At 34.9% G+C, this 26,022-nt stretch overlaps 1 protein-coding gene across 2 annotated transcripts in view; it reads left to right on the top strand.

Annotated features, from left to right (window-relative positions):
• The window catches only part of LOC150094558 (uncharacterized), a 170,205-nt gene that overhangs the window by 43,772 nt on the left and 100,411 nt on the right, over positions 1-26,022 (top strand). For both annotated transcript variants that reach the window (XM_090412329.1, XM_090412327.1), the window contains exon 4: positions 7,722-7,827. In XM_090412329.1, coding sequence (XP_090268455.1) covers positions 7,722-7,827 — 106 coding nt within the window. The remainder of the gene's footprint in view (positions 1-7,721; positions 7,828-26,022) is intronic.

Raw genomic sequence — 26,022 nt, forward strand, 5'->3', positions numbered from 1 at the left:
GGTTTGGTATGTTTAAATTGATTAATATTTTAAACAATTTTTGTCTACTAATTTTGTCAAACGCTTTTTCATAATCAATAAACGCCACATGTGTTTCTTTTTGAAATTCTCTTCTCTTTTCTATTAATAATTTTAAAGTAAAAATTGGATCTATGCAGGATCGGCCTTTTCGGAAGCCATTTTGTTCTTCTAGTAATTTGTTTTCTACAATGCTGCTTAGTTTCTCTTTTAATATTCCTGCATATATTTTATATCCTGTATTCAGCAGGCTAATACCCCTATAATTATTGCAATTGTCTTTATTTCCTTTTTTATAGAATGGGATGGCCAGTGCTTTTTTCCAAGAGTTAGGGGTTTTTCCGCACATCCAAACCATATTAAAAAATTTCAAAAGTCTTTCATTAAATTTTTCGCCTGCATTTTTGTATAGTTCTATATTTATATTGTCTTCTCCTGGCGTTTTCCTATTTTTCATCTTCTTTATTATATTTTTCAGTTCAAACATTGTGATATTTTCTATTAGGTCATTCTTTGTCTTATAAAATTTTAATTCATTGTTCTCATCTGTCCAGAAATTTTGGAAATAGGTCACCCATTTTTCTAAATCTATTGTTCGTATTTTTATCTTTTCTTTTATTTCTTTATTCATGTATTTTATTACTTTATAGGTTTTGGGTTGTGTATTAAATAAATCCTTTTCTAGTTCTGTTACGAAATTGTTCCATCTTTCTCTATGTTTTTTCCTTACTTCTCATTTTGCAATTGCACTATTTCTTTTATACTCTATTTCTGCTTCTATTGTTTTGGAATTTAGCCATTTCTGGTAACTGTCATTTTTGGTTTTTATTATATTTTCTATTTCTTTGTTCCAGTCTCGTAGTCCTCTTTTTCTAATCCATTTGTGCTTTATTCCTAAGTTTCTGTTGCTGCTTTTGTGAGAATTTGTTTCAAATTTTCCCATTCATCTTCTATGTCACTTGATTCATGTGTGGTTTCTGTTTTTAAGTTTGTGCATTTTTGATATTGTAGTCTAACTTGAGGATCCTGTAATGAAGAAATTTTATAGCTTGGCTGGTAAGAATTTTCAATTCTATGTGTTTTTAGCCACTTTGGTTTAAAACGAATTTTTGCTGATACCATATAATGATTAGAGTATTAATTTTTTTTATTATTTGGTATTAATTTTAATACTAATTAAAATAATATTTTAATTATTTTGTGGAGTGGGTGTCCTCCCTCTATGAGTCTTTGGACTCCATGGAGAAACACCATTAAGAAAAAACACCAGAATATGCATAATATAAAGGCTTCTCCTTCTTGAAATAGTTCTCACATAAAGGACAGACATGTTCTTCAAAGAGTGATGCAACACCAATTATCAGATTAAGGAACTCCTATTGGCATACTGAGACGTTAAAAATTGAGAGTGGGAGAGGTTTTGGGCAAACTGCATCCCTGTCTCTTATACCTTGGTTAATTTCAGTCTCTTCTGTTGTAACTTTTTTGTGTCTTTATATAAATTTTGTATAGCTTGTATTAAATGTAATGGTATCCTGATTTTTTCATTATACTCCATAATTTTTCTCTGTGTATTTTAGCTAAATGCTAATAAAGAAAAGCTAAGTTTTTTTTTTTTCTTTTCAATTATTTGTGTTAAAACATAGTATTATCTATACATGATCTTCCATATTTGAGACCATTTTGTTCTTCTGAGAGTAGATTGTTTGCAATATTTTAAGTGATTTATTCAAAATTTTCTTGTATTTAATAAGTTTATTCTTCTGTGATTTACACAGTCATTTCTATCTCCTTTTTTAAATATAGATATAATGTTAGCTTTTGACTATTCAGATGAAACCTTGCATTTCCTCCAAGTCAAAGTTATTTATTAATTTAACAATCTTTGATATAAACATTCTTTACCATACAGAGCTCTATATTTATGTCATATAATACAGTTGATATTCTGTTTTTTGATACCTTTATTGCTTCTTTTACTTCTTCCTATCTAATTAATTCTATATTAATACTGATTTCTTCATTGTTATTTTCTGTTAATAAATTTGGATCATGTCTTAAGTTCTTACAATGTTCTATCCATTTCTGCTATAATCTCTTTTTTCATATTTAATTTCCTTAATATTTTTTAGGATATGTCTTCTCTACCATGTATATCTTCTTCTATTTATTATTATTATTATGTGAGCCCTCCAAGGAGTCCAAGAACTCCTCACAGGAGGCACTCTACCCCATGCCGCTACACACATCTGACCGTCTCCCCTACTACTTAACTCTCCCACTACACACAGCTAACATCAATGCCATCACCACCACCAACAGTATTTTTTGTGTCTGTAAATTGTGTTTCTGATATCCAATTTGCTTGTACATGGGATGAAAAACCTGAGTTTCCAGGAGGAAAGACCCTGCTACCTCTTTATAACCTACAACCTTTATAATGCTATAACCCTTTCTAATGCTATAACCCTTTCTAATGCTATAACCCTCTTTATAATGCTATAACCCTCTTTATGAGATCGGCTAACTCACCTTCTAATGAAAAAGCCCATATCAAGATTCCTCTCATTATGATGAGAATCGAACTCAGGCTTTTTCCAATAGAAGGATGCAGTGTACTGTTGTTCTTTCAATTGTGCTACAGAGCCACTTAATTTTTTAATAAATCATCCCAAGAATTAGGTGAGCTTTATTACAATTGGTTTTAACTATATTTCTTTCATTTTTGTATATTTCATCTGTTTCCTATGTTTTTGAAGGAATGATTTGCACACTAATTGTTTTTATTTTATTGCATTTTCTATATCTTTGTTCTGAATTTTTAATATTTCTTATTTATTTATTATTATTTATTTTTGATATTTTATTTTTCTTTCCAAGTATTTGACTGCTGCCTTGTGAATTACCTTTACTGAAGTTTTCCATTTTTTATTATATATCTATCTATCTTCATTTATTTTGGGTTGTGATAAAAAAGGTAATTAGTTAATCATGATTGATATAATATTTTGTTTCTTCTTGTGATAGATACAATTTGTATCCTTTTTCTTGTTTACTTCCTTTCTCCATTTTGTATATCTATTTTAGAAACTACTAAATAATAATTTGAAAAAATTTCATTTCTTCTGTAAACATGTACATCTCTTAGACATGGAGCTACTGTAGTTTCTGATCAATACGGTCAGTTATATAACTTGTTCATCTACCATTCCAAGTATATTTATAATTTTTTTTTTTTTTTGAAAAAAAAATTGAAAATGCAAAAGTTTAACAGTTCTTGACCATTATTATTTATGATTTCTCCACATTTTCCCTAAAACATTGGGGGATTGGATTATTTTCAACTATAGCATTAAGATCTATTAAAGTTGTCATTTTTATTACACTTAATTTAGCTGTTTTTGTAGCTCCTCATAAAACTATTCAGAATCCTCTTTTGTACCTTCTTCAGGGGCATAGACTCTTGTAATATTAAAGAAGTTTCTGTATGTTTTTAATTTAGCTGCTATAATTTGATCATTTATAAAAGTTTGTTTTTTGCATTCTATTTTTCCATTTATTATCATTTAAAATGGTCCCTCCCCTTGAAACTTTGATATGCAATCCTCCTTACCACAACAAGGCTGAGATACCATCATTCATTATTTATGGTAAGATTTGTTACCTCTAAGTGGAAAAAAAGTACCTGTAGTGACATCCTTCCCAAACACACTTCCCAACATCTGTTCCTCTAGTCAACCATCCACCTTAGTCCTAAGGGGACTAGTTATGTAGTTTGCTATATTCCAGTTCCAATCAAAGTGTGTTGTATGGTGGGGTTGAATCAAGGTGAATAAGGGTGCTATGGGAGTGCCCCAGGGTACTTGGACCACAACTCTTTAATTTGTATATTAATGATGTAGCAGAAGATTCGAGGTGGGACATTCGGTTGTTTGCAATGATGTAAGGAGGGCAATAGTTGATAAAGGCGATGTAGATATCTTACAAGATGATTTAAATAAATTGCCAGTGTAGACAAAGAACATAATAAATAATCAGCTAATGCCTTTTATTCTCTTATAAGGAGTAGGCAAAGCCTTTTAACCCTATCTATCTTTTGGAAACTGAGTGGGCAGTTCAGTCTCCACTGGTAGCCAATCAGAGATAGCTGGTCCATGACTATCACTAACTATAAGCAGCCACCGATGAAGAGATGAGCACACAAGTGCTGCCATCTCTTGGTACCTAACCCTAACAGGATATGTTACTGTCTGGAATAATGTGAGTTCTACGGTTGATTTTCTTGATTTTACAGGCCGAAAAACCCAACTTTTCAGGAGAAAAAAACCCGCTTGCCTGTGCCAGAGATAGACTGACTCGGGAAACCAGTCAAATATATGCTTAGAAAAAATTCCATTCCTCCAGTCAACAACTGGACCTGAACTAAAATCTATTTTCAGGCAGCCTAGTGCAGAGGACAAAGAACAATGGCTGTCAATTCAGTGTTGTAAAATGTAAAGTAATGCACTTTAGGATGAAAAGATTACACACTTCATATCATATTGATGGTAACAGTTTACAGGAAATTGATGAGGCTAGGGATCTGGGGGTGATAGTCGATAGAGATTTGAAATTCAGAAGACATGTTGCAAGAATTGCCAAAATAGCTCAGAGGATTACTTGGATGCTGAAGAGCATATTGATAAGTAAAGATAGGGAGGTTATTATCCCTCTTTCTAAGGCTATGATTCTGCCACATGTTGACTGCTATGGATAGATTTTGTCACCTACATTTTTTGGCGATCAGGAGGTGGCAGAGAGGATTTGGAGATGAGTTACCAAGCTGATGACAGGTCTGTGGAATGTTTCCTATAAGGATAGATTGAGAGTATGTAGGTTGCAGAGTTAAGCTGTTAACTCTGACCAGTGACAATGATAGAAAGATTGACACAAGAAATTTTTCAATACATGGGAAGTAGGAAGAAAACAAGGGATCATATTTGGAAGCTGTCTAAGAGGGTGGTTAGTAAGGGTGTGCAGACTAAGTTCTTGGAGAGTGGCGAATGAGTGGAATGGAGATCGTTGTGAGCACCCCATCAGTGACCAGGAATATAAATTTTTGTCATCTTTAATTTATGGTATAACCAAGTGAAAAAAACTTTCAAACATGTTTCTCTAATCGAGAGTATTTTAATAATGAGGTGTGACACCTTTTGATTACTTGTATGTGGAAATATGACTTCTGCATTACTATACCCTTAAGTAAGTCCACACGGTTAGCCTAGTGGCTTTGCGCTTTGCAACCATATGCCTGGAGAAGGAGTGTCCTAGGTTCGATTCCCGTCGGAGACGTGAGGAGCTGAAGGATCTTCCTCAGCCATAGCCAAGTTAGCCGGACTTGGGCGCGGGCAGTAGGGTTTTTTCCGCCAGTTTATCTGGTGTTTTTCATCCCGCAAGCAGGCAAACCGGACCCTTGAACACACAGGGATACAGTCAAGAATACCTTGGGGCATAGGAGTGACCAGTCTATCCTCGTATTTTGGTAACGAAATCCAAGCATGCTTAGAAGGTTGTGGGCCTTAAAGGCCTGTTAAAGCCATTGGGATAGATAGATTACTTCACCCTTGGTATCATTTCTGCGTTTGGCTCCTGCTGATGAGACCTGAATAAAGGTCAAAACTGATCTGTGTAGTGGCCCTTCCCATAATGCATAGCATTATACATGTCTGTAAGGATATATTATTATTATTACAACACACACTATGGAGTCGACAGACTCATCGTGGGAGGTTCATTCAACTGACAACATATTTATCATATAGAATCTTAAAGTCCTTAACACTCCTTGCATTAACAACACATTCTGGTAATGCATTCTATTCACTGACACTTCTCCATGTAAAAAATCTACTCCTCGCACCCTTCTTCACCACACTTTTACATAGCTTCCAGGAATGACCTCTGGTTCTTCCCTTCTCACCTTCTACTCTTTTTATAATCCCCTCTGGATTAATCTGATAAAATCCTCTCACTAAAACATCTCTATCATATCACCTCTCTTCCTCCTATCCACCAAACTCTGCAATCCACATCTCTTCAACCTCTCTCCATAGCCATCATCCCAAAGTCCTGATATTGTCTTGGTCACTCGCTTCTGGACCCTCTCCAATGTCTCCACATCACATTGAAAACTATGTGACCAGATCTGAGCACAATAGTCAAAGTGTGGTCTGACCAGTGGCACAACCACTTCCTTATCCTTGCATGTTAGAGTACTTGTTATCATAGCAGCACTAACGTGCAACCTTAACAGTATACCCTCTAAACTTCAGTCTGCTATCAATCATCACTCCCAAATCTCTAATCTCATCCACTTCCTACAGTACAGCACCATCGATATAATACATAGCCCTTATATTTCTGCACTCCAAAATGCAACACCTTGCACTTATTGATATTAAAACTACAACTCCCACTCTTTTGTCCAAGTAAAAAGTCTATTCAAATCTTCCTGAAGGGATTCAGCATCAGCAGTGCTACTTATAATTCTTCCCAACTTTGCATCATCAGCAAATAACTGAGGATCCCAGTCAGTCCACATGATATATCATTTACAAACAAGTTAAACAGCAGGGGCCCAAGAACAGAACCCTGATGCCACTGGTTACCCTTCTTTTTTGAGACACTGCTCCATCATACACAAACAGCTGAGAGAGCCAATCTCTGATCCATCTATCAGTATACCTGTCTATTCCTATCCTCTGCAGCTTGTACACCAACTTATCATGTGGTAATCTATCAAACGCTTTTGCAAAGTCTAAGAATATCACTGTATATGATTCTCCTTTATCTAACACACTCGTCACCTTATCATAAAATGCAAGTAAATTACTGAAACAGGACCTACCCTTTACAATGCATTGCAAAAGGTGGTAGGGTTTACATATGCATTGCATTATGAGATACTAAGGCAATCAATGTGAAGCCATTAGCCTCTATATGCAATAGCCCAGTCATGATGTTACTTCACACTCAAATTTTTATTTGCTTCCATTTGGATAAAGGATTAAATCAAGAATTTAATTTCTTGGCATCTTTAATTTATAGTATAACTTAGTGAAAAAGTTTTCAAACAACAGTGAGTAAGTTTAAAGAGACATATGATAGGTATTGTGTTAAAGGATAAAGGGTCTCCTGCGATGAGGCTTTTGACTCCATAGAGTGCCCATATAAATAATAATAATATATACACATTCTTCATCATTGTACTGTACATCCATCCTTGCTAGCCCATACCTAATACTTATCTCTTACATTATTCAACATAAAAATCACACTTAGCCATTGTTCAGATTTTTTTCTTGGTTAGAGATATCTTTAAATGAAGGTGCTTCTCTTCACAATCAACTTAATCAGACAAAGAAAGAGTAACCATCATCTCGATATATCAGCAACATAGTGTAGCCAGATTGTTTTTATATGGAAATATGGCTAATATTTTACTTGTCTTTTAATTTATTAATTCCCTGAAAATTAAGAATTCCTTCCCATTTAACTATATGAAAATTTAAAACTAGTTTGAGACATGGTCCTGTTGTTTATTAGTTACTGTTTTCACTGTTTATTAGTTACTAGATTTTTACAAATTTGTTACATTGTATTGTATTTAAATATAAATAGATTTTAGGTTACAGCTTTCAAAATCATTGTTTTTGTTTTATTAGGCTTCGTAGGCATGCTAATCTACATCAGTATATATGCCAGGTGTGGCAGAATATCTATGGGAACAGCAAGTTGATCTGGGAACTTCGACAGAGAGATCATAAATGTGTTAGTAAATCACTTATGAATTGAATTTTTGTTACTCTGAATTTTTGTTTTCCATAAATTATGCTAGTGTTGAAAAAATTTTATGCTTAATGTTTGTTTATCATAGACTCCTCCTTTCATCTCGCAATGAATAAATTGCAAACATTTTTTATTATATCTATTATTAAATTCATGTCCTGTGAATTCCATAATATATTCGACATACACCTATCTTAAAATACACCTTTCATATCAAAACATGTAGATTAATTAGATGAATAGTTTTACTGCCAACATTAACGCTTCTTAGCAATGAAGATCTTAGCTACAGGGCATTAAACAACAACTGTGAGGATATTAATTTTCCTTTCCTTGATAAAACTATTGGTAGAATTACAATGAGAATGTGATTTGTATTATTAATAATAATAAATTCAGTTATTGCATATACATATACTCAGAAGTTCCCAGATTGGCTGAAAAATCAAGTGTAGGCTTAACTTTATCATTTCCTCTTGTGAATTTATATATAGTTAAGTTTCAACCAACCAATGTTGAAAACATAGCTGGTTGTCTCTTAATTTGAGATTGTAGCTCTTCAACTTCTTCAAATCTTAATTGTTTTTGTGGACATGTTCATAAATTTCATCTTCAAAACATAGAGAGATTACAGAAAACTATGTTTTGGAGAGTTCTGGACTACTGCTTTGTGTGCTATTTGCCAAAAACTGTTGTAAGGATAGTGCAGTATACACTGGGACATTTTCTTGGTGAAGCAACCATTTTTGCATGTGCAACTTTTCCAGTTGTTTTTTACAAATTCTTTGCTTAAACTCTCCTAATAGCATGAAAGTAATTCCAAAATTGAACTAATAAATAACCTTGCATTTCTCAAAATGATTGCCTACTCTTGAACCTTAAAAGGTCACTTTTAGATCTCAGTCTTTCCTATTGACTCATATCCTAATGGTGTTACAACATTTCAAATGCCTTAGAAGCATTTAAATTTAATGCAAACTTTATTCTTTCATATCATTTATATAAAATTGTAGAATACAATGCAGAGAGAAGTTTAGTTCTGTTGCATTTACTTGAAAACATTGCAGAGCTGTAATGAAGCAATACAACGGTACTCAGCAGCAGCAAGCTATGCTTGACAACTTACGTGCATCTTATCTTGCAATGTATTGTTGGAATAGGAGTTGCTGTAGGCTAAATTTTGTCTTCACTAAAAATTTGGAAGATGTAACATAGCTAATCTTTTTGCAGTAATTTTATTACATTGTGTGATAGATACGTGCATGTCTATGATGCATCATTCTTTATCTGTTTTCACTACACTTTTTTGGCAATGGTCAGAAAAATGGTAATTGCTACACTTCAAGTGCTGCAGGATTTTTCTGATAGTTATAAAGTTGATTATAACTTTATAACTATCAGAAAAAGTTTTTAGTTTTATTAATTAATTGTTTTAGTTTTATTAAATTTGTATATTTTTGTATTTGGTTTTGAGTCAGTGATTTTCCAGATTCTAAAAGAAACAGTTAAGTCATTGCACCAATCGAATTGAACCCTTGTGTCTCTAATCTTTTTACAGTGTGACATCATGAAATGTTATGCTGGCTGGGGTGTCTCTCAGTTAAACAAGGTTGTACTTTTCATAAAGGAACTACAGTGAATAGTAAAAAAAAGTCGGATCCTAGAATCTCATTATCAACAGAAAAGAAGAACTGGCAGAAGAATTCAAGAAGTACAAAATCAACATGATTAGCATTGCTTAAAGATGTCAAAAACAGGAGTGATTCTTCTAAATAATAATATAATATATTCAGGCCATAATGAGTAGGAAATGGATGGAGTAGCTACAGTATTCAACATGATCTTCCTGAATGGTAGACAGTTTCAGGTGGAATGGTGTGGGCAGAAGATTCTAAGGAGGAAGAAGTAGAGGATTTTTTTTTTTTTTAGTCATTAGAGAACGCAACTGACTTAAACAGCAAGTTAGTCCTTGTTAGAGATCTAAATAGCAGAGTAAGAAATGAATACCAGACATAAATGTTTCAGAAAAATTTGGAGAAAAGAGCCATGCTAATAATAACAGTAAGTTCTGGGTATAGATAGTGGTTGGAGAACTCTTGAATCTGAAGATACCTAACCACTGCTGTGATCAGCATGATCACTAGACTTGAATCCATTTAAACATGTGAGAGATGCCTTCGGGCATTGCATGCTGACAGCCATGGATGTAACATCAGTAACTCGCTGATGATGATGACCCGCCCTGATAAATGCAACAATGCTTTCAAATGTCATAGCTGTAGACAAGACATGATATAACTATAGACATCATAAACATCAAAAAAGTCTTCTTTATGATGTTTGTTGCCATTGGAAAATTTTTATGTACTTTCACTACATAAAAATTGATAAATCAGCATATAACTCATGAATCTGAACCAGCTTTCTTCTCTCCAAGAGAAGAAAGAGGGTTTCTTCTCTCCAAGAGAAGAAAGAGGGTTTCTTCTCTCCAAGAAAGAAAGAGGTTTTCATCTGCTATTGATGAAACTTTTTCCCACAAAATGAAATCAATTGAAACCAAGTTAGAATAGATTCACCATCATTGCCTCAATTAAAAACCTATACTAGCGTGCTCCATAGCCTCATTGTGTTGATGGAGCATAACTCAATCGAAGCCAAAAGCACAATGCCATTGTCCTAAACTTTGTGGAAGTTTAGGACATCACTTCAGACCTACAAACAGAGAACAGAATGGGCAAATTTCCTTTGACTGGTGAAACCTGTGACACACTGTTGAATGCATCACGTATATGAGCCAGGATGACAACTTCACCAACAACTGCTGGCTGAGTGGTTAGCGTATCCGCTCTCCAGCCAAAAGGTTGTAGGTTTGAATCCCGCCGTGGGCATGGATGATTGTCTGTGGAAATACTAGCGGTGGTGATGGTGGGTGGTAGATGGCGTTGGTGTAGTTACAGTTATTGTAGTTGGTGGAATGAGTGGTGGAGACGGAGCTATAGAGTATGTACCCTCCCTCGATGAGTCTTTGGACTCCCTGGAGGTGTCAAGTAGTAATAATAACTAGAAGAAAAATAATAAAGCGGTGATGAAACAGGGAACATTGACTACAGAAGAGGAATATACTTCTTTTACTTTGGTTTTAGGTTGCTATTGGTAGTTATCTATAATAGTCAACTTGAAAACCAAAGTACAAGTAATGCATATTGAAAGTGTATGACACTTGTTTCACAACAAATCCCACAGATACTTTCAGATCTACTCAATAAATATATGTGGTCTTAGCTACAACCTCAACAGTGTCCACTCCCACCTCCAATCTACAAAACCCTACCTGCTTTATTGGCAAGCCCAAATTTTAACCTCTCCTAACACTACCCATATCAGCTTCCCTAATTATACACTCTTCAACTCCTATTGGCCCAAGGAACATTTGTGTATACGTTCACTATGATCTGCTCACCTATGTCACCCATCTGTTGATAAGTACCATTGAAAAGTTTGGTGAATTCCAAGTGGTTGCACTTGATAACAGCAAAACTTTCGACCATATCTGCCACAAGGGCCTATTAAGTTAGCTCCCATCATTCAGTCTGTCCTGTGATTTCTGTAACTGGGCTTCCAGTTTTCTCACTGGGTGCATATTATATGTTAATGGTGCATGGGTCCCTCTCTTCTAACTGATGCTTGAGAAAGTTGTCTCACAAGAACTCAATAAATTCTACTTCATTCTTATTATGAGATTTCTCTTCTGCTCAATCAGTGTTTAAAGTCAGTTGTTTAGTACCCATCAGGGTAATTTGGTGATGGATTTCATTTCCAGCAACACTGAACAGGCAGGTCTCTAGCAATACCCCACCATATATTTCATCTTGTTAGCCTCTACTTCATGCCAGATAGCCTCAAATTCACTTTCACATAGGACATTATTTCCAGTATTGGTTTCATGCATTTTTACCCTAACTGGACTAGAGTCATCTAATAACATTATTAGCACTCCCCTTTCCCTCCTCTCCTATCTCTTCTGTCATTCCTAAAAATACTATACTCTTTACACTTGATCCCAGTTACAGCATCTGATTTTGATAGCCATGTTTCACTAATGCCAACAATTTTAGGCCACAACGTATTCAATAAAGCAACAAACTCAACTCTTTGTTCCTGATGCTTCTGGCATTTGTGTATAGACATAACAAATTACTGCTTGGCCTTTTCTTATGCTTTGATATGCAATTTGCTTGACCTTGTTGTGCAACTTTTTCTTTTCTTGCCCCAGACACACTCAAAAGGTCTGAACCCAAAGCATACATTTTCACCCCTTTGCCAGCTACATAAATGTTCACTACCATTCATATCTTTATTAGGTTTGCATACAAAAGCTGAACTCTCCCACATATTCTTGCCATTTCTTCCATGATGATCTGGTTTCCCTGACTTTCTGCATTAAGTTTCACCTCTATAAGGAATTTTTCCAGGCTTCTGATGCCAAATCCATTCAAGTGCAGGCCACTCCTCTTACATAAGTATTTTCTGCTATCAAATGCTCTCCACTCATCCAAAAATTCGCAACTGTTTCTTCTACACAATCTGAGCATTGTATCATTTGCTATCATAGTCCTCCTTCTTAACTCTGTACTGTCGTATCTCAGTAGTAAACCTACAATTTTTACTCTCTAATTTTTCTTTCTCACTTCTTCCAGCAGACCATTCATATCTTCTCTCACACTTTATTGCTACTTAAAGCATTAGTTCCAACAAGAGCTACCATCTCTTTTACTTTTCTTTTCTGTGTTTCTATTATGTTTGTCATATCTAGTATAATTGCAGTCTTCAGTATTCCTTAACTAAATCAGATAACTGCTGTAACGAATTTGGAATGAGAATCAGCAATAAAAAAGACAATGAAAATAGGCAGGAACACAAAAAACATCAGCTGTATGCTGAGTGGAGAACTTATAAAACAAGTAAAATATTTATTTTAGGCACTAAAAATGACAAATGGAAAAATAAGATATAAGAATAAGATGAAAATAAGTAATGCTGGTATTATTCTTAGTCAGTTGAATACATTTATTTGGAAGTAAGAGAGAAATGTCTAAACAATTAACTAACTGTTCAAACCTTTTAAGTTTACAGATCTGAAAGCTGAGTTAGAAATAATTAGAAATTAGAAATAATTACCAGAGACTAGAAACCACAGATAAGGGAGTTCTGAGAAAAATTAACGAAATGATAGCTTCAGTGGCAGAATTACATTAAAAATGAAGATATTAGCATTTCCAACTAGACTATAGAAGGCTCAGTTCAAATGTAATCTATGTAAGGAAGCCAGTAGTTGGTAACCAATTAATCACAAGCCATTGCAAAGCTCTTTGAAACTGGTGCCATGAATATGTGACTTGGTGTCCCAACAAATGAGATACAGTTCTGTTCTCTGAGTCTTGTTTTAGCCTACAGGCAGATTCTAGATGTTTGATCTGGAGAGAGAGAGAAAATGAGGAATGCAGTACATCTCTCCAACATCAGAGAAAGGGACATTTATGGTGAGGCAATGTTCTCATCTTGGGTGGAATAATGATCAGTGGTTGCACTCCCCTTCATGTTTTTGATAGGAATATTGTAACTGCACACAGATACCAAAAATGGATCCTTGAAATCTGTGTGACTTTGTAGGAGTGCAGTTGACCCAGATGCATTACAGTGCCACTGCCCATAGAGCTCAAGTGGTTGGAGAACTCTTGAATCTGAAGATACCTAACCACTGCTGTGATCAGCATGATCACTAAACTTGAATCCATTTGAACATGTGAGAGATGCCTTCAGGCATTGCATGCTGAATACAAACATGATCACAAAACACCATACTGATGTTTTGTGATCATGTTTTTGAGCATATTTTGTTCATTTCTGTAACGTGATATTTTTGGCAATTCTTATACATCCCTATGTAATGTCTCTTATACCTGTCCAATGTTTTTTTGTCATTTCCTGGTTTCATTGTTATTTTTTTTTGTAACTGCCACGATACCAAATTTTGTCCTGCCTCATTGCAAACAGCATAAGTTATGTCACATTTTCTAAATTGTTTATGCCTGTGCAATAGTGGTATTTTTATTTAGAAGTGTAACATCTCCAATTTTGATATCACGTTTAATGCCACTTTCCTTCATAATGTGATCCATATAGATAATGAACAACAGAGGGGATAATGTACATCCTTGTCTCACACTAGATTTAACATTAAATCATCTTCCTGTACTTCCTTCAATTCTAACTGCTGACTTACAACTCAAATAAAGACTAAGTATTGCTTGATATAATGCCCCATTGATACCATATAATTGCAGCGTATTGAATAGCTTCTCTCTTGGCACCTTGTCATATGCCTTTTTCCGATCAACAAAACTTAATTACAGATCTTTGTTATATTCCCATGATTTCTCGACTATTTGTCGTCAAGGGAAGATCTGATCCTGACAGCCTCTATTTGGCCTGAATCCAGCTTGTTCTTCACCAAGCTTTTCTTCTACAATTCTTCTCAACCGTTTCTCAAGTATACTTGCATAGATCTTGCCAGGAACACTCAGTACGGAAATACCTCTGTAATTCTCACATGCAGTTTTATTTCCCTTTTTATATATGGGTACTATGAGAGCTCTAGTCCAGTCATCAGGAATTCGTCCCTCTGTCCAGGCTTTCTGAACTATGCAGTGCAGGCACTGTAAGACTCTTATACCACCATACTTCAGCATTTCTGGTCGAATATCGTCTACTCCTGCTGCCTTTCCACATTTCAAGCATTTGATGGCTTTTTCTACTTCAAGTATGGATATGTATTCCTGACTGCATGCCTGGTCAGTGTTTTTTACCATTGTGCTGTTATCATTGCTTGTTTCATTTAGCAGTTTTTCAAAGTAATTACTCCATACTTCAAGGATATCTTTTTCTCCCGTTTTCATGTCACCTTTATCATCTCTAACTCCTTTTACAGCACTCTTTCCTCCATTCAACAACCTCCAGAATATTTTGCCACCTTCTTGATATTTATTTTCTATATTCTTGCCAAAGTCCTCCTATGACTTTTGTTTAGCTAGTTTTACACAGTATAATAAATTTAGTTTAATCCTTTATCCAAGTGTGAGCAAACAAAGTTTGCGCCTGAAAGTATCTTCAGGACTGGGGTAAGGTGGTACAACACTAGGGCACTCCTTGCAAAGGTGGAGCAAGCTACCAACACTCCTATCTCAGTATCTCCCATAATGTAAAACACATCTCCTTGCGGATATGTCTAATGTTATGCATTAAGGGAAGGGCCACAACCCAGAATAGTTTCGACCTTTATTGAGTCTCTTCAGTGGGAGCCAGGCGCAAGTGGAGATACCAGGCAGTAGCATTAGGTCATCTCTACCTATAGGAGTTGCCAAACACAGTGTTTAGCATTCTTGCATTTGTCTCTATATTCTCTAAGAGCACAAGCTGACTTATTTGACAGGGACTTTTGATATGCTTTCTTCTTTTCCTTCACTGCCTCTTTAACTTCCTGTGTCCACCATGGAGTTCTGATTTTTCTATCCTTGCAGACAACCTCACCACATGCCTCTCTGGCAGAATCAATCAATGTTTTCTTCAGAGTTTGCCACTGAATCTCCAAGGTTTGATTCCTGTTCTCAAACTCTTTCATTTTTTCTTCAATAATCTTTGTGTATTTTAGTCTACAGTTCACATCTGAGAGCTGCTCAACTTTTATTCGCTTTAAAACTTTCTTACATGTTATTCTTTTTGATATGAAATTCAATTTTATCCTGCTCAAGACTAAATAGTGATCACTTCCAATTTCAAATCCTCTGTACACTCTAGTGTCCTGCACCAGGGAGAAAACATCATTATCAATAATAACATAGTCAGTGAGACTTTTCTTATTCCTTGCCTCTTCTCTCCATGTGAATTTGTGCACATTTTTATGTTGGAATATGGTGTTAGTAATAACCAGTCCAAGTCCTGAGCAGAAATCCAACGGCAGAAATATAAGATCTGATAATATTGGAGTCTTGACAAGAAACAGACTGATTTGGAGGAAAATTGTAGATAGGAAGTTAGTAATGATGTAAATTTTTCATGTAGTACTATAATATCCTGTACACCCCTTGAGGTTGCATGCCAGGAATTTGATGACGATAATGACAATTTGTGTTTCGACCCCTGTATTGAGGTCATCATCAGAAGGATACATGTGTATAGGGAACCAAGCTACATGCTCTTGCACTCTGTACTGGTAAATTAAATCATCACTGTTAATTAATCTTTTTCATAGCCTGACCTCTAGCGATAATTAAATAAAATAAAATAAAGTTGGAAAAAATATATATATATATATAAAAATAAATAAATATATATATATATATATATATATATATATATATATATATATATATATATATATATATATATATATATATATATATATAAATAAAATAAAATTAATAAATAAAATAAATAAAAAACTACAATAAACTGGAGCCTTTTATCTTATGTAAAAAACCATTTATCTTAATAGATTAAACTTGTTATTTTCTACTATTTCCTAGCACGCGGTAACAATTGTATTTTAATAGGTGACCCACCGAACGTTTTGCTTGTATTCCATTCCTATTACTGTAACAGACACTGAAGATGTGCTATTAATTTTAGTACGAAATATTTTTCCTTTTACTAATTAAAGATATCACTGTGGTTTTTACGTGTTTCTTTATTATTTAATTTACTAAGCCACAGGTTCCTCATAAAATCAAACTACAATAAACTCTGCTAAAGTCCTCATGTACTAAGATTCTTCTGGATTTGTACAGTTCAGTTTGTTATACTATGATTTTCTTCAAGCCTTGTGCAGTTCAAGTTGCTATGGAATGTTAAGTGGGAAAAAAAAACATTTCACCAAGTCTGCTTGTATTGAGATTTTTCTTTGGCTTGTTCTGGTTGCTATGAAGGCTGCAGATGGGTCCTTCACATTCTTGGAATGATTAGGCCATCATTTTGGGTTATGTTTGAGCATTTCACATGCTGCTTTGAATTTCCTCTCGAACCAGGTTTTGGTGCTGTGTAGAGACTTGGTATTTTTTCAATCAGTTTTGTGGTATGTTTGGAGTGCGTGGTCAGAAAGGCCAGTTTTTCCAAAATGGAGAAACTATGTATGGTAGGTTACATGTGCATTGTATTTTGTATATCCCTGGGTGGGCTAGGTGTGGAAGAACGGAGTAGGTGTCTTAATTTTGTTGGAGGTTTTATAGCAACCAGAACAAGAACCAAAGAAAAATCCCAATGCAAGGAGACTTGAAGTTTTTTTTTTTTTTTTTTTCCTTAATATTCCATAGCAACTTGAACTGTACAAGGCCTGAAGAAAATCATGGTATAACAATCTGAACTGTACAAATCCAGAAGAATCTTTGTACATGAGGACTTTAGCAGAGTTTATTGTAGTTTTTTTATTTATTTTATTTATTAATTATAATTTTTTTTATTTATTTAATTTTATTTTATATATATATATATTTTTTTCCCAGCTTTTATTTTGTTTTATTTTATTTAATTATCGCTAGAGGTCAGGCTAAGAAAGAGATTAATTAACAGCATAGATTGTTTAATTTACCAGTACAGAGTGCAAGAGCATGTAGCTTGGTTCTCTATACACATGTATCCTTCTGATGATGACCTCAATACAGGGGTTGAAACGTCAAATTGTTATTTTATTAATAATAAGTAAAATAATCATTTCAACACGTGTGTTTTGTGTCCCTAAATTTGGAAATATGAATGCTGATCACCATGTAACTTTAAAAGAAAGAGACAATTATATATATTTTTTAATCCTTTATCCAAGTGTAAGCAAACAAAGTTTGTGACTGTAGTGTTTTCAGGACTTGGACAACTCATGGCAAAGGTGGTATAACTTCACATCTCCTTGCGGACATGTATAATGCTATGGAAGTTAATGTTAAGAGAAGGGTCACTACGCAGACTGGTTTCGACCTTTATTGAGGTCTCATCAGTCGGAGCCAGAGATACGTTTATTTATAAATCTTCCTGTTTGTCTATAGTAAGATAAGTTACAAGAACATAGTACTTTTTTATAGGCCAGTTAGCATCATTGATATAAGTTTATCTTTTGGAGAAGGTAACAAATTGTGAATTTGGTTGATGGGTTTATAGGTAGCAATGAGTTTTGTATTTTTTCATAATTTTTGCCAAACGTTCAGAGATGCATTCAATACATCCAATCTGTCTCATCAAACCTCACAAATCTGGCCTTGCACAACATGAAATTGAAAATGTTAATCATAGGATCCAATGACAAAACACTAAACTGTTACATAGATCTGTATATAAACATGAACATTTATATATGGATCGATAAAGAAAGTGCTGAAGCCTTACGTCATAGTTCTAATCAACTTAATCGGAATGACTGTCTCACTATTCCAAAAGTTCTGGGAATTTGTTATCCTCAAGTGTATAAAATAAATTTATCTCTTATATTTCAATTTAATTTACAGTCTAAATGGGTTTAATCCAAAAATACGTAGCTGTATATGTAGAGGGATTCCAATTTAAGCATGCATGCTTTTTAGTTCCTGTTGTTTGATTGTGCTGACAATGTCTTATGACATGTAAGACGAAATATTTACATATTAAAGAGTTATCTACTATGGCATACGTATTATTTTATAGTTATGAATACTTCATGCGTTTCACTATACAAGAACTTAACTAAGGATGGTCTAATTTGAATATAAACAAAATATGGTAAAACTAACAGTATTTCAAAAAGCCTCAAACTAAAACTGTATAAAACCATTATTATACCTGCAGCAACATATGGAGCTGAGACTTGGACACTAAATCAGAAAAAAATACAGAAAATCAGAGCATTCGAAATGAAATGCTTAAGAAAAATAAATAAGACTCATTGGTCAGAACACAAAACAAATGAGCAAGTGAAATACAAATTAAACTATAGAGAAGATATAGTTATAATTCTTAAATGGCAATTAAGATGGTTTGAACACCTCCAGAGGATGTCCTTTCAAAGTTTACCAAATATAGTCATGAATGGAATTGTTGGAGGAAGATGATCAAGAGGTAGACCAAAAAGAACTTGGTTACGGTCTTCAATGGAACGGTCACAATTATCGAGCTTCAGAGAGATGATAGAAATGGCCTGAGATAGAACCAGATGGCAAAGTTTGCACATAGAGGACTCAACCCATCATCTGATGGATGAGAAAGAAGAATATATCTTTATATTTTGTCAAATGCTTTTTCATAATCTATAAATAAAAGATGAGTTTCTAAGTTCAGTTCTTTTCTTTTTTTCTATAAGTAGTTTAAAAAAAAAAAAGCTGCATCAATTGTAGAACATCCTTTTCTCATTCCATTTTGACATTCTAATATTTTTTCACTGTATATTTTCAATTTTTCCTTAAGTATTCTACTATATATTTTGTAGCATGTATTCAATAAACTAATGCCCCTGTAATTAGCAGGTTTTGTTTTATCCCCCTTTTTAAATATAGATATTACTATTCTTGTATTCCATTCTATTGGTATTTGTCCATTTGTATATATTTTATTTAAAAATTTTATTAATCTCTGATGGAATTTTTTTCCAGAAAATTTATACAGTTCAGAGTCTTCTCCTGCTGATTTACCACTTTTTTTTTTATTTTACTTAAGTTGTCCTTTAATTCTTTAACTGTTATTATATCATTTAAAGCATTTTGTAAGTTTTTGGTGTAAAATTTTTTTTTTTTTGTTAGTATTATCTATGAAGCAATCCAAGAATTCTTTTAAATCTATTTCACAATTTATATTTGCAGTTTCTTTTATATTGGCATTCACAAGCTTTAGTATTTTATATGCATTTTAGCATTGGGTCTTATTTTGTATATATCGTTTTCTAGGTATGATACAAATTTTTCCCACCTTTCCCTGTGTCTCTTTCTGGTTTCTCTTTTGGTATTGCTTTCTTTCTTTTTATCTTGATTTTATCAATTTCATCTTGATTTTTTCTGCTTAACCATCTTTTTTTTTTTTTTATTATTATTATTTGGTAACCTCCATGGAGTTAACAGACTCATTGTGGGAGGTCCACTCAACCAGCAATATGTCTATCATGAGCTTTGAAGTTATTTACACTACCCACACTTGCAATGCATTCCACTCACTAACAATTCTGCACATAAAAAAATCTACTCCTCACACCCTTCTTCACCTCATCTTTTATTCAACTTACAGGGATGGCTTCTTGTTCTTTCCATCTTAACATCTGCTCTTTATGATTTCTTCTGTATTAATCTGATAGAATCCCTTAACTAACTTGAAGGTCTCTATCATATCTCCTCTTTTCCTCCTATCAACCAACCTCTGTAATCCACATTCTCTCAAACGTTCTTTATAACCAACACTCCAGAGTCCTGATATGACTTTGGTTAATTTGCCTTTGGACCCCCCCCCCCCTAGTGTTTCCACATCACAGTGAAAACTAGATGACCAAATCTGGTCACAATGATCCATATGTGGTCTGACTAATGCCTTACATATAGGCATTGGTCAGACCTCCTTATCCCAACATGTCAGTGTACTTTTTATCATAGCAGCTATACAATGCCACCATCACTCCAAGATTCCAAATCTCATCCACTTCCTGAAGTACAACTCTACCAATACAGTACATACCCTTATATCTCTGTATTCCAAAGTGTAACACCTTGCATTTATTAACATTAAAACTGCAACGTCACTCATTTGTCCAGGCTAAAAGTCTGTTCAAATCTAACATCAGCACTACTCCTGATAATTCTACCTAATTTTGCATCATTGACAAACATTTGAAGATCCCCAGTCAGTACACATGGCATATCATTAACAAACGAGTTAAACAGTAGCAGCCCAAGAACAGAATCCTGAGGCATACCACTGGTCACCTTCATTTTCTGTGCCATGGCCCCATCATATACACAACTTGCTAGTATCATTCAGAAAGCTTATCTCCAATCCATCTGACCACTATTCCTATCCTCTGCAGCTTGTACACCAATTTATCATGTGGTAATTTATCAAATGCTTTTACAAAGTCCAAGAATATCACCGTATATGATTCTCCCTTATAAAACACATTCATCACCTTATCATAAAACATAAGCAGATTGCTAAAACTGCTCATCTTACTAAAACTGCTAAAACTGACCATCATAGAGAATCTTATGTTGATCAACCCAATCCTGTATTCTATTTCTAACCAATTTTTCCAACACTTTGATCACAACTGCAGATATACAAACTGGTCTATAATTTTGTATATCTGCATATACAAACTTCTGTTCTCATCCAAGGGCATGACCAACTCTTTTGCACATTCTTTAAAAATTCGTGATGATATGTCATCCATTTCCACAGCATTATTAACATCTAATATGAGCAACACTTAATACACCTCCAATTCTTTCACCTTTAATTCTCCTAATTCTTGCTTCTCTTCTACATGTTGCACAGCATCATTCACACCACTATAATATACATTGATGAAGTGTTCATTAAATAATTCCACTGTATCATTTGCTATGGTTACTCTGCTACCATAGCTATCAACCTGCCATAATTATTTTTCCTCTTGCTCAAACATAGCAGAAAAATTTCCATGGGCTTTGACCAGACTGGCCAATCTCCTCTTGTATTCTACTTTTTCTCTTTTAACCCTACTTGTCACTTTTCTGACCTGCACTTTATATTCTTTATGCATCCGTTCACTGCAAACTGTCTCGTACTTCCTCCATAACAACTTCTTTTGTAACACTGCTTGCTTGATTTTACCGTTCATCCATCTCACCTCTGCTCTGTTTATTCACTTAACTCTTGGTATGCAGTTATGCATTGCTTGTGTTAGATATGGCCTTATCATTTCCCATGCACTGTCAACATCTTTTCTACATAATTCATCAACCCAGTGTATTGATGCTAGTTGACTATGGAGCTTCAGATGATAACCCACCTTATAGTTCCACATATAGACCTTCTTGATAACAACTTTTTCCTGTTTGACTACCTTCCAAACCAATACCTTTTAGGCCAGCTTTTTAATTTCAGTTTTTGTTTTTGTTCATTATTCCAGATAGGTGTGTAGAGTGGATTTATTGCTACTGAAGAATAAGTAATTTTTTTGTATTTTAGTTGAAAATATTAGGTTAAGTAACTGTAATTTTTTTTTTTTAATGAATGTGTGATTGAATGAGTTATTTAGTTTGTAAGTAAACCTAGTATTTTATATTCAAATTCGATATTTAGTATAGCGCAATGTGTGGTAGAGAAATGGTAGCAAAGACCAAATTGCCAAGTGATTTGAATTTGCGCAATGCAGTGTGTGTGAAATGTATTCGTCAAGAAAATTAAAAGATATGTGGAAGAAAATTGAAACTGAAGAGAGAGTGTATGTTTCAAAAGTGAGTGCCTATTAGCTGACGAGAACACAGCAAATATTAATAGAGTGAACAGTACTGATGGTAGCATAGAAAATGATGTTATTAATGTTGAGCATGCAGCTGTGAAAATAAAGGAGAATGAAATGGACATTAATAAAGAAATAGCATGCTTAAATGTTATCCTACACAGGACAAATTGCAGAAGTGGCAAGGATTACCAGGGCTGAAAAGAAAAGGAAGCAGGTAGTCAGAAGTAACAAAGACCGAGCAAACAAACAAACAAAAACAAGTTAAGGAGAAAATTATATATGGAGACTAAATGTTCAGGGGAGTACTTAATGAAAGTGTGACAAAATTGTGTTTCTCTGGTACAAAAGCTCACAATATTAGTCACGCCACCCAGATGCAAAAAGGTAAGTCGAAGGAAATGATTGTCTTAGTTGACAGAAATTATTTGAGGGGCAAGAAATATTCTATGATGGAGGATGCAAAGGAGTTGTTAGAAGAGGCAAAACTGAAGAGCGAGAAGGTGAAGATTGTATGTCTCCTACCACATTATGATAGTAATTACTTTGAAAAACTGCTAAATCACCCCCCCCCCCCCCCCCCCATGGACACAGGCCATGGAGAAATTTGAGAAACTTGCGTGGTTGTCTTCTACATCTCAAAGGCATTTTATCAGGTTTGGCACAAGGTCTACTCACCAAACTGCCATCATATAGTCTGCCTTCCTCACTTTGCAACTGGATCACCAACTTTCTGACTGGTTGCTCACTACTTGTCATGGTGGACAGCTTAGTCTCAGATTTCACCACCAATGCAGGAGTATCCCAGGCTTCTGTTCTTTCACTCACTCTCTTCCTCCTCTTGTATATAAACAACCTGCTCTCACAGACTTCCAGTCCTATCTATAGCTTTGCTGACCACAGTAGACTCCATTCCTCCTTTTCATTCAACAAAACTGTCAGTGCTCAAGTATTAGAATCCTCAAGATCTACTACGACCAGGGACCTGAACTCAGATCTCCTAGTTATATTCCAGTGAGGCAACAACAACCTTTTAAACTTCAATTTTTTTTTGTTTGCTTCCACCAAAAATCTACTTCTGTCTGATCTCTTGCAAGAAAGAACTCGTATCCCTCCCCCTTATCTTCAGTAATACTGAGATATCCAAATACGATCAGATTTCCATTTTTGGACTGATGTGCGCCTCTGGCCTTTCCTGGCACAACCATTTTTCAACTATAGCTTCTGCAGCTGCCAAAAAAACTTGTACTTTTTCACAGAAGGTACTACTCACACCTTCACAGCTGCTGACTATACAAAGCCCAAATCTGACCAGTCATGGAATGTTGCTCCCATATTTGGGATGGTGCACCAAAATCCTCTCTAAAATTGCTAGATTCTATTCAGAAGAGAGCAATCCGGCTAATTAATGATCCTTCTCTCATACACTCACTTCAATATCTCTCTCACACACAGATGTTTAATTTCTGTGTGTGAGAGAGAGAGTTTCTGCCTTGTTCCTCTTCTACAGATACTTTCACGGACTGTGCGGTTTTGAATTGGCCACTATTATTCCTCCACTCTCTATTTCAAAATCTATTTCAAATTAAAACAAAAGCCACTTCTAACCAACACCATTTTACAGTCCACCTTAAAACTCACTGAACCAACTTCACTGCCATCTCTTTTATTCCATCTACTTCTGTCCTTTGGAACAGTCTGCCCCACTTTGCCTTCCCCAAAGACTACAACACTGAACTGTTTAAGCAAAGTGTGAACAGACTCCTCATTTCTTCTATTTCTCTTGCCCACACACGGCACTAGTGTGCTATAGGTCTTGGGGCCTTTTGTGTGTGGATCAGATTTAAAATAAAATAAAAATAACTAAGGTGACCACATTGCTTTTGATTGGTGAAAGTGATCATGCAATCTTAACTTGGGAGATTTTAAAACATGAGGAATGTTCTATCAAGAATGGGTATTTATGGAACTACAAGGGAGGTGATTTTGAGATGCTTAGGGAAAAAAAGCTTAAATCTGTACCATGGCATAAAACATTGCAGGGTACTTAGTAGTGCATGGAATATAGTTAAGAGTCATCTAGATGAAGCAGTATTAAATTGTATATTTAGGGTAAGGAGGGTTAATCAGGTAGGAGTCAGACAGATGAATAATATCATTAAGCATGAACTGCAGAAGAAGAAAATGCTGTGGAGGATATATAAAGAGAAAGTGACCAGCAAACTCATGAACAGTACAAGGCTCAGACAAGAAAGGTGACCAGCATAGCAAGGAAGGCAAAATCAGATTATGAGAAGAATTTAGCCAAGCAGGCCAAAGGAAATTCCAAAGAGTTCTTTCATTATGTGCAAGTAAGAGGAAGATTAACCTGAATGAGTGATGATGGTCACAAGGTGATAGAAGCAGATAAAAGTCGAGTTACTGAGTGACCACTTTGCAACGGTATATCTTCCTAGTGAGGTTACTGCTTTAACCTATGTGACAAACACTAATGCAGGAACAGAGGTGGATGAATCTCAATGTAAATACAGCTCTAGGATTAAGTAGGAATATCAGCACAGGTTTTGTGAGAATGCGCAAGCAAAATGCATTGGCAGTGCCTCTGACTAGGCTCTTTAATTTAAATCTCAGCTCTGGTAGAGTTCCAAGGCAGTGGAAAGAGGGCAAAATAATTCCCTTGCATAAGGAAAGCTCTAAGACTGCAGTACCAAATTATAGACCAATCAGTATCTCAGACATGGTGATAAAAGTACTAGAAAAATTGGTCAAAAAGATAATTCAAGAATGGGTAGATAAATATCTGATACTGTATAAGGGTCAACATGGATTTGTGAAGGGTCAGTCAGGTCTTAGTAATTTACTAACTTTTTATAATAGAGTAACAGCTGAGTTGGATAAAGGAAATGGCTACATCATGATTTTGCTGGATTTTGCAAAGGCATTTGATAGAATGTGGAGAAATGTAAAATTATGCATTTTGGGAAAAATAGATTACTGTGTATCACATTGATGGCACTGTACTTCAGGAAATGGATGAAGCTAGAGATTTAGGGGTGGCAGACAGAGTTAAAGTTTAGAGGACATATTGCTAAGGCTGCTCATGTCATTACTTGACTATTGATGAACACACGTTAACAAGTGGTAATAAGGAAGTTGTTATTCCTCTTTATAAGGCCTTGATATGCCTACATCTGGATTACTGTGCTTAAGTCTCGTCCCCTGGGTTTCTTGGGGATGAGGAAGTGGTGGAGAGTTTTTATAGGATAGATGCAGAGGAAATGTTTCATCACTTGGCTAGAGGGGCCAGAGCAAGGGGTCATCCCTGGAAGTTGAATAAAGGTGTGATTAGTATGGGTGTGAGAACTAGATTTTTTGCTTGGAGAGTTGTGAATGAGTGGAATGGGTTGCCAGAGTCGGTTGTGAGTGCTTTGTCTGTTAATGAGTTCAAGAAGAGGTATGATAGATTGTGTGGATAGTTGGGTCTCCTGCATTGACTCTGAACTTCAATGGAGGTGCCCATATAATAATAATAATATATGTACTTTATTATCTTTATATATATTTTTGTATCCTTAGACTTTTTTATGCTGCTGATGCAATAATTTCTTTTATATTATTCTATTCTTTCTCAATTCTTCATTTTCTTATATTTTTTATAAATAGTTATTAATCCTCTGTTGGTATAA

Source organism: Typopeltis vanoorti, chromosome 22 (genome assembly GCF_054136105.1).
Source record: "Typopeltis vanoorti isolate ZY-2024b chromosome 22, IOZ_Tvanoo_1.0, whole genome shotgun sequence".
Taxonomy (NCBI): Eukaryota; Metazoa; Arthropoda; class Arachnida; order Uropygi; family Thelyphonidae; genus Typopeltis; species Typopeltis vanoorti.